Source organism: Leucoraja erinacea, chromosome 37 (assembly GCF_028641065.1).
Source record: "Leucoraja erinacea ecotype New England chromosome 37, Leri_hhj_1, whole genome shotgun sequence".
Classification (NCBI taxonomy): domain Eukaryota; kingdom Metazoa; phylum Chordata; class Chondrichthyes; order Rajiformes; family Rajidae; genus Leucoraja; species Leucoraja erinaceus.
The window spans coordinates 9,545,669-9,560,645 of record NC_073413.1 but is presented as its reverse complement, the minus strand read 5'-3'; the positions used below and the strand labels follow the sequence as shown (position 1 = coordinate 9,560,645).

The 14,977-nt window shown below is 48.4% G+C and overlaps 1 protein-coding gene across 1 annotated transcript in view; it reads right to left on the bottom strand.

Moving 5' to 3' along the window:
- LOC129713936 (caspase recruitment domain-containing protein 11-like) overlaps positions 1-14,240 on the bottom strand; it is a 36,470-nt gene extending 22,230 nt beyond the window's left edge. Inside the window, exons 1-8 of the mRNA XM_055663346.1 lie at positions 13,982-14,240; positions 10,460-10,684; positions 7,828-7,965; positions 5,878-6,203; positions 3,647-3,826; positions 2,478-2,627; positions 1,517-1,642; positions 191-394 (exon numbers count right to left, since the gene is read on the bottom strand). Coding sequence (XP_055519321.1) covers positions 191-394; positions 1,517-1,642; positions 2,478-2,627; positions 3,647-3,826; positions 5,878-6,203; positions 7,828-7,965; positions 10,460-10,684; positions 13,982-13,988 — 1,356 coding nt within the window. The 5' untranslated portion in view covers positions 13,989-14,240. The remainder of the gene's footprint in view (positions 1-190; positions 395-1,516; positions 1,643-2,477; positions 2,628-3,646; positions 3,827-5,877; positions 6,204-7,827; positions 7,966-10,459; positions 10,685-13,981) is intronic.
- Positions 14,241-14,977: the final 737 nt, after the last annotated feature.

The following is a 14,977-nucleotide window of genomic DNA, read 5'->3' as shown; positions in this document are numbered from 1 at the left end:
GGAAGGTCGTAGGAGTTTGTAGATTACCACAATCTTCATTTTTTTTTTTTAAGGTCCTTTAAACTCGGCAGAGGTTTTAAACTAAGTCGTGAAAGTGGGACAAGCCTTGTACACGTTAAATCGAAGGCATCGTATGGTATTTCTCTCCTGGGATAAATAAATAAGGTTACATGTATTGCCAGATAGTTACATTGAGATCTGTTAGGTGTAGGTTGCAGGATCTGAGCTGCTTCAGCTGTGAGTGTAGCTTGGTCATCTCTCCCTCCTTCCTGGCCAGCTCCAGGTGCAGCAGGTCCATCTTCTCCTCCAGTCCCCACACCTCCCTGCGGTGGCGGCTGACGTCCACCAGGAGCTGGGCGTGGATGGTCTGCACCTCGTCTCGGGCTCGCAGGGCCTGCAGAGGGGTGGGGGGGGGAGAGGGGTCGGCACATGAGGGGGGCCGGTGCAGGATAGAGGCGGAGGCCGGCAGCTCCACCTTGAGACCCACGGTGAATTCTGGAGGTCGGGCGTTGCCGAGAGAACAGTGGGACCCAGCCTGGAGGGATCGCATTTAACACAGAGGGACCCAATAGACAATAGGTGCAGGAGTAGGCCATTCAGCCCTTCGAGCCAGCACCGCCATTCAATGTGATCATGGCTGATCATCCCCAATCAGTACCCCGTTCCTGCCTTCTCCCCATATCCCCTGACTCCGCTATTTTTAAGAGCCCTATCTAGCTCTCTTGAAAGAATCCAGAGAACCTGCCTCCACCGCCCCTTGAGGCAGAGAATTCCACAGACTCGCCACTCTCTGTGAGAAAAAGTGTTTCCTCGTCTCCGTTCTAAATGGCTTACCCCTTATTCTTAAACTGTGTGTGTGGCCCCTGGTTCTGGACTCCCCCAACATCGGGAACATGTTTCCCGCCTCTAGAATGTCCAAGCCCTTAACAATCTTATATGTTTCAATGAGATCTCCTCTCATCCTTCTAAACTCCAGAGTGTACAAGCCCAGCTGCTCCATTCTCTCAGCATACGACGGTCCCGCCATCCCGGGAATTCACCTTGTAAACCTACGCTGCACTCCCTCAATGGCAAGAATGTCCTTCCTCAAATTAGGGGACCAAAACTGTACACAATACTCCAGGTTGTGGAGGGACCGCAGACAAAACAAAGAGGCACCAGTTTAACTTTGTCCCTCCCCTCTGAAGCCTCCTGGTAAAATGTGTGGGAAGGAACTGCAGATGCTTGCTGGTTTAAATCGAAGATAGACACAAAATGCTGGAGTAACTCAGCGGGGCAGGCAGCATCTGTGGAGAGAAGGAATAGGTGATGTTTCGGGTCAGTCTGAAGAAGGGTCTTGACCCGAAATGTCACCACATCCTTCTCTACACAGATGCTGCCTGTCCCTGTGAGTTACTCCAGCGTTTTGTGTCTAGCCTCTTGGTGAATCTCATCTGCAACCTCCCCAGAGTCTCCATGCCGGTCCAGTAATGGGGGCGACCAGAACCTCCCGCTGGACACCGACTTGTGGCTTTACCTGGTCTCGTTCCTTCTCCACCTCTTGGATCTGCTGCAGGAGGGTGTTGATCCGGTACTCCTGCATCTGGCATTGCTTCCTGACCAGTGTAGCTTGCACCCCTAGGTCTTCCTTCTCCCTCAGGTACTGGGTGGAGAAAAGATTCACAGAATTAAGGGCCTGTCCCACTTGGGTGTAATTTGCGCGTCATTTACGCGACCTGCTAGCATGTGGGTAGCGTGTGGGTGGCGAGGGGACGGGCACATGGAGTGGTGTGGAGGAGTGTGGAGTTCGTCTTGCACGAAATCTTCGCGCACCACCAGCCTGTCACGGAACTAACGGCCAAAGTGGGACAGTCCCAACGCAACGTCTCACCTCCAACAGCAGCGGAAGCAGGCAAACGATCGCCGTGCTCGGCCTGGGGCTCACGGCCGTTGCTGATCCGGATCCACCCCCCACTCCTACCCCCAAGAGGATTGGAGGGGATAGACACAAAATGCTGGAGTAACTCAGCCGGACCGGCAGCACCTCTGGAGAGAAGCAATGGGTGACATTTCGGGTGGAGATCCTTCTTCAGACTGAAGAAGATCCTCGACCCGAAACATCTTCCATCTTCAAATGACGTCACTCGCTCCAGTCACTACCGGTCTGTCGCGTAAATGGCAGCCAAGTGGGACACCCCTCAAGTCGGGCGGCACGGTGGCGCTGCAGTAGAGTCGCTGCCTCACAGCGCCAGAGACCCGGGTTCGATCCCGACTAAGGGCGCTTGTCTGTACGTTCTCCCCGTGACCTGCAAAGATCTTCAGTTTCCCCCCATGCTCCAAAGACGTACGGGTTCATTGTCTTGGTATAAATGTAAAATTGTCCCTCGTGTGTGTAGGGTAGTGTTAGTGTGCGGGGATCGCTGGATTCGGTGGGCCAATGGGGGCTGTTTCCATGCTGTATCTCTAAGCTAAAGTGAGTGTAAATGGACTTTAAGAACCTTGTCGCGGAGTTCCTCAGCTTGCTGGAGCTCCAGGTTAAGGTGGTGAAACTTATCCACCAGCGTCTGTTTATCTTCAAGGGCTTCCTGCCGGTCATGGTCCATGATGTCCAGCAGTGTCTTGTCCATGCAGGGGAGATTAGTCTTGCTCTGTCGAGCACACAACGGCAGAAACGCAAGAGTGAATTATTGCCGGGCGTGGAGTGAGTGGAGTCATACGGCACGTAAACAGGCCCTTCAGCCCAACTCATCCATGCTGGCCCAAAAAGCTACAGCCGTCAGGCCAATAAACAGTACAACCCCCAAATAAGCTCTGGACCACATAGACCTGGAGCATTGGTTTTGTATTTTTGTATCATTATTGTTTGTTCGATGTGTGTGTGTGTGTGTGTGTGTGTGTGTGTGTGTGTGTGTGTGTGTGTGTGTGTGTGTGTGTGTGTGTGTGTGTGTGTGTGTGTGTGTGCGCGTATATGTATGTATGTATGTACCAATGCATTCACACACACTTGCACATATACACAATCTCACTCACACACAGTCAAACTAACAGACAGTCACACACACACACACACACACATTCTCACACAATTACAGGCACACACACAGTCACACTAACACGCAGTCACACACACAGTCTCGCACAAATACAGTCAGACACACATACCACAGTCTCACACAGTCACATTAACACAGTCACACACACATACACAATCACACACACACACGCAGTCTTACACAAACAGTCACACACATAGGTATACAATCACACACACAGTCACACACACACACACACACAGTCACACGGACACAGTTTTACACAGATATAGTCACACACAGGTGCACAATCACACACACACAGTCACACTGACAGTCTTACACAAATACAGTCACACACACACATGCAGTCACACGCACGCACAAATACAGTCAGACACACACACACACACAGTCACACTGACAGTCTTACACAAATACAGTCAGACACACATACATAATCACACACAGTCAAGTAAATGTAATGTTGTTAATTGCTCCACTGCATGGTTGCTCTCGATGGAGAAGATGAACTTTGACCTTGCACCCTTTCCCCAGCCCCGACTTGCCGACGTGCAGTGCCCCTGATGCACGATGCATGCCCTTCCGCGCCGCTGCATGGGTGCGGGTCTTACCTGCAGGAAGGTCTGCAGCTGTTGAACGGTGGCGCGCAGCTGCTGGTTGTCCAGCTGCAGCTTGCTAACGTTCTGCCTGCTGGGCAGGCTGTCCATGTCCTCCTGCAGCTTGCTGGACACCCTGCGCGCCAACATGCACTCCTCCTGCACCCCGGCCAGCCTCCACCGCATCTGGTCATTCTGCAACACAGCCCAGCCGTCAGCATCCGCGCATGTCCAGCCCGCTCACCTTGTACACCTCTATGGTCTTACATAGAAACATAGAAACTTTGTAGGTATACCTCCACTTTTTTTTCCCTTTCTTTTTTTTCCTTCTCCTCTCTTTATTCACTCCTTGGCTACACTACTTTGGTCTCCCTACCCTCGGTACAAGAACTGTTCCAGAGCCGCTGTCTGAAAAAAGCTCAGAGGATTGCCAAGGACAAACTGCACCCCCTCCACATACACCTGGATCTCCTGCCATCAGGCAAGAGATACCGTAGCATCAAAGCCCGGACTACAAGGCTGCTAAACAGCTTCCTGCCACAGGCTGTGAGGCTGCTAAACAGTCACTCTGTACTCACAGTCACTTGATTCTGTGGCTGGCACGGACACTTTAATAACTGGCACTGGCCACTCAAATCAGCTGCCCCGGACATTTTTATGATTGGTTTATTGTATTTTAATATTGTGTTTTTACCTGCTTTTAACTATTTATACTGTTCCATCAGGGACTGGATTGTTTTTAGTGTTATTATGTGTGAAATGTTTTAAATTTCATGTGCGATGCTCCGCTATTCACTGGGAAACGTCTTTTCATTTTGCACTGTACAACTGTTGCTTGCAAGATGACAATAAAGGTTGATTGATTGATTGATTGGTAATCTAAGGGCCCTACCTTTTCACCTTTCACTTTTTCCTCTCTCTTATTCTGTCTCTTTTCTTTTCCCTTATTTTCAAGTTAAAAGGTTAAAATTGAATCTGCACAATAATTGTATAATTTTATATGCCGATTGTGTTATTCTTGTACATTTGCTTCTAATAAAATAATTTTTTTTTAAAAAGAAACATAGACAATAGGTGCAGGAGTAGGCCATTCGGCCCTTGGAGCCAGCACCGCCATTCAGGGCCGTCATCCCCAATCAGTACCCCGTTCCTGCCTTCTTCCCTTGATTCCGTTCATGACCCGAAACGTCACTCATTCCTTCTCTCCAGAGATGCTGCCTGTCCCACTGAGTTACTCCAGCGTTTGGTGTCTATCTTCGACTTAAACCAGCATCTGCAGTTTCTTCCGACACGAAATATCAGGGGATTGTGGACGTGGACCAGTCATAGAAACATAGAAAAATGGGTGCAGGAGGAGGCCATTCGGCCCTCTGAAGCTATTCAATATGATCATGGCTGATCACCTAAATTCAGTACCCCATTCCTACTTTCTCCCCATATCCCTTGATTGTATTAGCCTGAAGAGCTAAATCTAACTCTTGAATACATCCAGTGAATTGGCTTCCACTGCCTTCTGTGTCAGAGAATTCCACAGATTCACAACTCTCTGGGTGGAAAAGTGCTTCCTCATTCATCTCAATGGCCCTTATTCTCAACTTCTTCCCAACAACTCTGCACAACACTAACCTCAACAACGAACGACAGACTGTCTTTGATTGCAGTGTCGTGAGATTTTTTTTTCATTAATATGGGCTTATTAATTTATAACATTTATTACAGATACAGCGCGGAAATAGGCCCTTCAGCCCACCGAGCCCGTGCGGACCAGCGACCCACGCACATGCCAACTAATCACTCTGGACTTGAAGATAGGCACAAAAAGCTGGAGTAACTCAGCGGGACAGGCAGCATCTCTGGAGAGAAGTAATGGGTGACGTTTCGGGTCGAGATCCTTCTTCAGACTAAGAGTCAGGGGAGAGGGAGCTACAGAGATAAGGAAGTGTAAGGTGTGAAAACGGGAAAGGGGGGATGGAGAGCAAGGAAAAAGTAAAATAGATCATTGTTAGATGGGAGAAGGTGATAACAAAACACACAGAGATGTTCTCACACCTTATCTCTGTATCTCCCTCTCCCCTGGCACAGTCTCAAGGGTCTCAAGCCGAAACATCACCCATTCCTTCCATTCAGAGATGCTGCCTGTCCCGCTGAGTTACTCCAGCTTTTTGTGTCTGTCTTCGGTGTAAACCAGCATCTGCAGTTCCTTCCGACCCACCCTGGACTTGACTTTTAAGGCCCCCATTCCTCACCTCTAGCTGCAGTTCCCGGTTCCTCATGGCCACCGTGTTCTTCTCCTCGTGGAGTTGCGCGTGCTTCATGGCCAGCAGGTAGCTGTCCTCTCTCACCTTGTTCAGCTGGTTGTTGAACAGCTCGATTTCTTCCTTCAGCTTGCGGTGTCGCTCCTGGAAGCCCTGCAGCTCCTGGTTCTGCTGGCTGACATGCGCGCTGGCCTCCGCCAGCTCCTGGCACTTGGCCTGAAGCTTGTGGATCTCCGCGTCCCGATCCTTCAGTTGCTTCTGCACCTTCAGTGCCTCACTCATCAAAAACTGTGTTAGTCCCTCGTAACCCTCCTCCACTGCCAGGAAGAACCACATGGATGTTTATATGACCAGCTGCATCTCCACGTGGTGCGGCAGCTGTACAGCTGCGGACTGGAAGTGCCTTCAGAGAGTGGTGAGGACAGCGGAAAAAATCACTGGGACTTCTCTTCCTTCCATCATGGACATGGGGTACAAGCGCTGTCTGATTAGAGCTAAGGGCATTACCAGAGCCCCCACACACCCACAATTTGGACTGTTCATACTGCTTAACTCTGGGAGGAGGTACCGCAGCATGAAGAACGGGACAACCAGGTTCTGCAACAGCTTCATCCCCCAGGCCATAAGATTACTGAACAATCAAAAAAACCGAGGCTAGAACTTTTTAAATATCGTCACTTTTAAAAACTTTTTAATATATATTTATTTTACAGAACCATGCGCATGACGCATTTTTATGGACGCACCTGGAACTTTTAACTTTTAACTAATTTTGGAGAGTAAAATGCAACGAAATTTCGTTCAAGGTGCACTGTGTCTAGGTGTATATCTGAATGACAATAAAGTTTTCATTCGTTTTCATTCATTCATTCATTGTATGTATGTATGTTTGCGTGTGTGCATGTGCATGTATGTATGTATATATGTGGCTTATGTATGGATATATGTATGCATATGCGTGCATTAATGTATGTTTATATGTATGTATGTTTGTGTGTGCATATGAGTGTATGTATGTATATATGTATGTGGCTTATGTATGTATATGTATGTATGTTTGTTTAAGTGTGGGCATATGCGTGCATGTATATATGTATGTATGTTTGCGTGTGTGTATGTGGCTTATGGATGGATATATGTATGTATGCATATGTTTGTGTATGAGCATATATATATATATACACACACACACACATATATATTATCTCATCTATATATATTATCTCATCTATATCATCTATCGGCGACCTCTCACGACTATACAGGTGACCCCTGGTGACATGTCGCGGGTGACCTCTCACGACCATACAGCCTGTATCACCGCTTGAGGTCTCCAAAGAGTCATAGCGTCTTTCTGGTCACCGCTGAATTTTCAACATGTTGAAAATTTTGGCAACCTATCACAGGTGCCGGCAGTCGCCTGTAAAGGTCGCGTAAGTGGGACAGGCCCTTAGCCCTAACGCCGAACGGACGTTAGGGTTTTCTTCTCGTCCTTCAGCAAAAGTACATTTGGCGTCCTGCCGCACACGTGCTACTACTAGTTCAGTTCAGTTTAGTTTAGTTTAGAGATATAGCACAGAAACAGGCCCTTTGATCCTTCGAGCCTGTGCCGACCAGAGATCACTCAACACACTAACACTATCCAACACAATAGGGACAATTTACAATTTTACCAAAGGCAATTAACCTACAAACCTGCACGTCTTCGGAGTGTGGGAGGAAACCGGAGCACCCGGGGAAAACCCACGCAGGTCACGGGGAGAGGGTACAAACTCCGTACAGACGGCACACGAGGTCAGGATTGAACCCGGGTCTCTGGCGCTGTGAGGCATCAACACTACCGCTGTGCCACCCCATTAAGATGTAGTCTAGTGTCATTTCGATAAGTGGTTCACCGTACAATGCTCAATAATGAAACGCAATCCAGCAGATGCTACTCACCCACTAGCACCGAGCAACCTCTAGTTGGTTCTTTGCCCGTGATTAACTTGTACAGCTCAGCGTAGTAGAGTTCTAGGCTCTCGAGAAAGGCCTCGTATCCACGCTTGCCCCGCGAACGCAAGATGTCGAGAAGGCGACCTGAATAGAAGAGAAAGACACGTTGGCGACGGGAAAATCCGGGAAGAAGATGGGAATCATAGAGTCATAGAGCTGAGGATAGACACAAGGTGCTGGAGTAACTCAGCAGAACAGGCAACAGCCCTGGATAGAAGGACAGGGTGACGTTTCGGATCAGACTGCAGTCTGAAGGAGGGTTCCGACCTGAAACGTCACCCATCCTTTCCCTCCAGAGGTGCAGGCTGACCCGCTGAGTAACTCCAGCACCTTGTGTCTATCTCCAGAACTCAATTAGACATGAAATGCTGGATTAACTCAGCAGGATGGGCAGCATCTCTGGATAGAAGGAATGGGTGACGTTTCGGGGCGAGACCCTTCTACAGAGCTGTACAGAATAGCAAGGGTCCTTGCCGACCAAGTTGGCAAACTAAGCTAATATGGGTCCCATTAGTCTGTCTTTGGCCCATATCTATCTAATCCTTCCAATACATGTAATTGATCTGATATTTTGTTGGTTCACATGCTTGATCAATGGTGTTTTATCATTAATGTCTTATTATTATTATTATTATTATTATTATTATTATTAATGTTTTCTGAGTCATTTGTAACTGTTACTGTATGTCATATTCCAGGACAAGGGGTCACAGCTTAAGGATAAGGGGGAAATCCTTTAAAACCGAGATGAGATTTCGTTGTCATTTTGTTGTCTCTGTACTGTACACTGACAATGACAATTAAAATTGAATCTGAATCTGAATCTGAGAAGAACTTTTTTCACACAGAGAGTGGTGAATCTCTGGAACTCTCTGCCACAGAGGGTAGTTGAGGCCACAGTTCATTGGCTATATTTAAGAGGGAGTTAGATGTGGCCCTTGTGGCTAAGGGGATCAGGGGGTATGGAGAGAAGGCAGGTACGGGATACTGAGTTGGATGATCAGCCATGATCATATTGAATGGCGGTGCAGGCTCGAAGGGCCGAATGGCCTACTCCTGCACCTAATTTCTATGTTTCTATGTTTCATGTTGTTACTTGTGGGCGGAGCACCAAGGTAAATTCCTTGTATATGAATACTTGGCCAATAAACTTACTTACTTAGTTTAGTTTAGTTTAGTTTAGTTTATTAACACAAACTGTTCCCCCGCAACGTTGATTACACTGCGGGTCGGGTCGGGTCGGGTCGGTTCGGGTCGGGTTACTGAAATGGATGAAAAAAAGGCCCACGTTCCGCTCCATTGCGTACTACACGTCAGCCCATTGCATTTAGCAGGAGTGGTCTATAGGATCTTTGGAATTCACTGCCTGAATGTGGAGGTTATGCCTCTTCACACTTCTGTACCTTTTGCCTGACTGGAGAGGGGAGAAGAGGGAGTGGCCGGGATGTGACTGGTCCTTGATTGTGCTGCTGGCCTTGCCGAGGCAGCGTGAGGTGTAGATGGAGTCAATGGCAGAGAGGAACAATGGCTATTCATGCTGAACAAAAGCTTTAGAAATGCTCCAGGAATTAAGGGGAATTTAAAAACAAGTTGGCACATGTCCGCCCTGGTCTCCCTGTACAATAAACATTGGAGGGCCCACGGGACACGCTGCCCTATACAAATCCCCACTACGGGCGCTGTCTGTACAGAGTTTGCACGTTCTCCCCGTGACCTGCCTGGGTTTTCTCCGAGATCTTCAGTTTCCTCCCACACTCCAAAGACGTACAGGTTTGTAGGTTAATTCAAGTTAAGTCAAGTTTATTTGTCACATACACATACGAGCTGTGCAGTGGCTACTCATTTGTTACTAATTGATACTAATTGGCTTGGAACAAGTGTAAATTGTCCCTAGTGGAGTGCGGAGATCGCTGGTCAGTGTCGACTCGGCGGGCCGAAGGGGCTGTTTCCGCGCTGTATCTCTAAACGAAACTGCACTAAACAATCGAAGATAGTCACAAAAAGCTGGAGTAACTCAGCAGAACGGGCAGCATCTCTGGAGAGAAGGAAAGGGTGACGTTTCGGGTCGAGACCCTGAGAGTCAGGGGAGAGGGAGACATGGAGATATGGAAGGGCAAGGTGCGAAAACAAGACATCAAAGGGGATGTGGCTCAAGGAAAACGTAGCTTTAGTTTCCAGTTTAGAGTGTAGGTTGATTTAGAGATACGGCGCGGAAACAGGGCCTTCGACCCACCGAGTCCACACCGACCAGTGATCCCCGCACACTAACACTACCCTACACACACTGACACTGGGGACAATTTACAATGTTATTGAAGCCAATTAACCTACAAACCTGCACGTCTTTGGAGTGTGGGAGGAGACCGGAGCAGCAGGGAAAATCCACGCAGGTCACGGGGAGAACGTGCAAACTCCGTACAGACAGGGGACGGCGACAACGAAGTATATAAAGGTAACATTTTAATCAGGAGGACAGTCAAACTGGTTCAAGAACTAGGAGAGGGGTGGGGAGAGAGGGAACTTTAACTAGGATGGGAGAGGGGTGGGGAGAGAGAGGGGGAGCGGGCCAGTGACTCACTTGCTCGGGCTCTGCGGGAAGTCAGCATCAACGAGTGCAAGACCTCGTCCTCGTCCTCCTCATCGATGACCTTGCACTGCCGCAGGTAGGCCGTCAGCTTGCTGGGGTTGATGGACTTGGTCAGCAGGTGCCTCTGGCTCTCCACCTTATCCCACAGTCTCTCCTCCTCGCCTTCCCTCTCCTCCTCCAGCCTCACCACCGGGCCAATGCCCCCCCGCACGGCACCTGAATGGAACAAGAACCATCAACACCGCGACACACACACACACACACAAGCACAGGCCACAGGTTTAATGCCAGCCTTAAACAGCAACATCTTACAAGGGAACATCACAGGACCAGAGCTACTGGAAGATTTAGCTCTGTCTTAGGGTTAACGGAATCAAGGGATATATCCAGAACCAGGGGTCACAGTTTAAGAAACTTATAGAAACATATAAAATTATAAAAGGACTGGACAAGCTAGATGCAGGAAAAAATATTCCCAATGTTGGGCGAGTCCAGAACCAGGGGCCACACAGTCTTAGAATAAAGGGGAGAGGCCATTTAAGACTGAGGTGAGAAAAAACCTTTTCACCCAGAGAGTTGTGGAATTCCCTGCCACAGAGGGCAGTGGAGGCCAAGTCACTGGATGGATTTAAGAGCGAGTTAGATAGAGCTCTAGGGGCTAGTGGAATCAAGGGATATGGGGAGAAGGCAGGCACGGGTTATTGATTGGGGACGATCAGCCATGATCACAATGAATGGCGGTGCTGGCTCGAAGGGCCGAATGGCCTCCTCCTGCACCTATTTTCTGCGTTTCTACAACCCTACCTCAGCAAGGGTGTACTATTTTTGTTGGGCTACATTAAGTCATTCTGCATTAAATTATACTACATACTTCAGTTTGCACTCTTATGGTCTAGTTACCTAGAATAACTGATAATGTATTTCATTATTGTGTAGTAATGTGGCATTAATGTACCTCCAAAGCTGCAGCAAGTTAGAATTGCATTGTTCTGTTTCATTTGGCAAACACTCTTGGCAAGACGTGGCTCTTGAAATTTGTCCCAGTTTGAAATCTGCAACATCCAGGTTCAGGAATAGCTACTTCCCCACAGCCATCAGGCTATTAAACTCAACTCAAACAAAAATCAGAACTTTAATAGCCTATTGCACTTTATCTGGTTATTTATGTGTGTGTGTGCGTGTGCGTGTGTGTGTGTGTGCGTGTGTGCGTATGTGTGTGTATATGTGTGTGTGTATATATATATATTCAATGGTATATGGACACACTGATCTGTTCTGTATTCATGCCTACAATATTCTGTTGTGCTGAAGCAAAGCAAGAATTTCATTGTCCTATCTGGGACACATGACAATAAACTCTCTTGAACTTGAACTTGAACGTTGCTGCGGCCCGGCTCCGGTGGATGGTGACACCGGGAGCTCGCGGGTCCCCGGTGGGAGACTGCTTTGCGGGGCACCAGCAGCGGCGACTTCTCCCGCCCGAATTGCGGGGTTGAGAGTGACCTGGAGGGGGGCCCTACAACGCCCGGCGCGGCCTTAATTTGCCGCGGACTAGCGCCCGCCGGGGGCTTTGACCTCGACTTCGGGAGGGAAATGGAATGCAGGGGAGAGACAAGAACTTTGCCTTCCATCACAGTGAGGAGAGCCACTGTGATGGATGTTTATGTGAATAGTGTTGGTGTGTGTTTTGGTTCTTTTATTGTATGGCTGCAGAAACTAAATTTCGTTTGAACCTCGTGTGAGGTTCAAATGACAAATAAAGGTATTGTATTGTATTGTATTGAACCCAGTAGTACGAATATTGATTTATCTAATTTAACGTAACCCTTACACCCCCTCTCTCCCCCCGTCCCTCACCAACCCTAGTTGTCGTACTAGTTCCACTGTCGTTCATCAAACATTGACTGCTTTCTGCACAGCCCGACAAGAGAGGTGTGAGAGGGAAAAGATTTACTAGCAACTCGAGGGACATTTGTTTTCCCCACACAGAGGGGTGGTGGGGGGAAGCCAGGGGAGTTCAGTGTGTTTTAGTTTAATGTCACATGTGCAGTTAGGTACAGTTTAATGCATTTTTGCTACTGCTAGTCTGAAGAAGGGCCACCCATTCCTTCTCTCCAGAGATGCTGCCTGTCCCGCTGAGTTACTCCAGCTTTTTGTGTCTACCTTCAGATAATGCTATCTAGTCGGTGGAAAGAATATACATATGAATGTTGATTTCTCTAACGTCAAGTAACCCTGGCATATAACCATATAACAAACAATTTACGGCACGGAAACAGGCCATCTCGACCATTCTAGTCCGTGCCGAACACATAATCTCCCCTAGTCCCATATACCTGCGCTCAGACCATAACCTTCCATTCCCTTCCCGTCCATATAATTATCCAATTTATTTTTAAATGATTAAAACGAACCTGCCTCCACCACCTTCACTGGAAGCTCATTCCACACAGCCACCACTCTCTGAGTAAAGAAGTTCCCCCTCATGTTACCCCTAAACTTCAGTCCCTTAATTCTCAAGTCATGTCCCCTTGTTTGAATCTTCCCTACTCTCAGTGGGAAAAGCTTTTCCACGTCAACTCTGTCTATCCCTCTCATCATTTTAAAAACCTCTATCAAGTCCCCCCTTAACCTTCTGCGCTCCAAAGAATAAAGCCCTAACTTGTTCAACCTTTCTCTGTAACTTAGTTGCTGAAACCCAGGCAACATTCTAGTAAATCTCCTCTGTACTCTCTCTATTTTGTTGACATCCTTCCTATAATTAGGCGACCAAAATTGTACACCATACTCCAGAATTGGCCTCACCATTGCCTTGTACAATTTTAACATGACATCCCAGCTTCTATACTCAAATGTAGCATGCCCATCCCTTCTCCTTCCCCTCTGTAACTATGTTTTTTTACATATTTACAATCAAGTCGTCCACAGTGCACAGATACAGGATGCAGTGCAGCACAAAGTCCAGTACAATCTAATTCAAAAATAATCAAGTCGAGGCAGGCACTATCACAACATCGACAAGGTGTTTGTACAGTTACATGGATAGGGCAGGTTTAGAGGGATTTGGGGCAAACGCAGGCAGGTGGGACGAGTGGAGATGGGACATGTTGATCGGTGTGGTCAAGTTGGGCCGAAGGGCCTGTTCCCACACTGTGTGATTCTATGCCTCTATGAGTCCATGAAACTTAGTGGCATGTTTCTGTTGTCTGTGACTCTGTCCGGCTGAACTCAAAGCTGCCCCGGTCTTTCAGAAGGAATTTCAAGCCCGCGGGTGAAACAACACAGCAAACACGTTTTAGACACATCAAGCTGGGGTCAACTCAGCGGGACCGGCAGCAGCATCTCTGGAGAGAAGGAATGGGTGATGTTTCGGGTCGAGGCGACCCCTAACGCCACCATTCCTTCTCTCCAGAGATGCTGCTGCCTGTCCCGCTGAGTTACTCCAGCACTTTGTGTCTATCTGAATCTGCAGTTCCTTCCTGCACACAGTAAAACAACGTTTCAGCGACTTACCTTCCATGGATGAGGTTAGCTAGTGGCGGAGATTGTTGCCCTGGCTCTCGAGGGGAACGGAGCAAGGAGACAAAGCTGTGTGTGGGTGTGTGTGTGTGTGTTTGCAGTCTGCAGCCAGCAGCCAGCGTGGCTCAGCGGGCCAGGTGATAAGGACACACACTCCTTGTTAGCTCACCTGCACCAGCAAGCGTGCCTGGGCATGGGAGCTGCCAATCCAGGAGTCGCAGCGATCTGATTCCAGCATGCAGCTATGCGCCTCGGAATGTGCAGCCTTGCTGTGACTCACACACACTCCCTGCTCCTGGCCCAGAGAGGCTGGCTCACTGACACAGGGCAAGGTGCACACACAGTCACACACACACACTCCCTGGCCCTGCCTCTGCCCTATGGAGGCTCCGACACTGACACAGGGCAAGGTGCACACACAGTCACACACACACACACACACACACTCCCTGGCCCTGCCTCTGCCCCATAGAGGCTCTGACACTGACACAGGGCAAGGTGCACACACAGTCACACACAGTCACACACACACTCCCTGGCCCTGCCTCTGCCTCTGCCCCATAGAGTAAAGTCAAGTCAAGTCAAGTTTATTTGTCACATACACATACGAAATGTGCAGTGAAATGAAAGTGGCAATGCTCGCGGAACAACAAAACAACCAAACAAATTATAAACACAATCATAACACACATATTATTTTACATAATAAATAATAGAAGGAAAAACGTTCTGTACAGTTAGTCCCTGGTGAGAAAGGCGTTTACAGTCCGAATTGCCTCTGGGAAGAAACTCCTTCTCAGCCTCTCCGTTCTCACTGCATGGCAACGGAGGCGTTTGCCTGACCGCAGCGGCTGGAACAGTCTGTTGCAGGGGTGGAAGAGGTCTCTGACACTGACACAGGGCGAGGTACACACACACATATAGATGGCCGGACTTTCATATGAAGAAAGACTGGATAGACTCGGCTTGTACTCGCTAGAATTTAGAAGA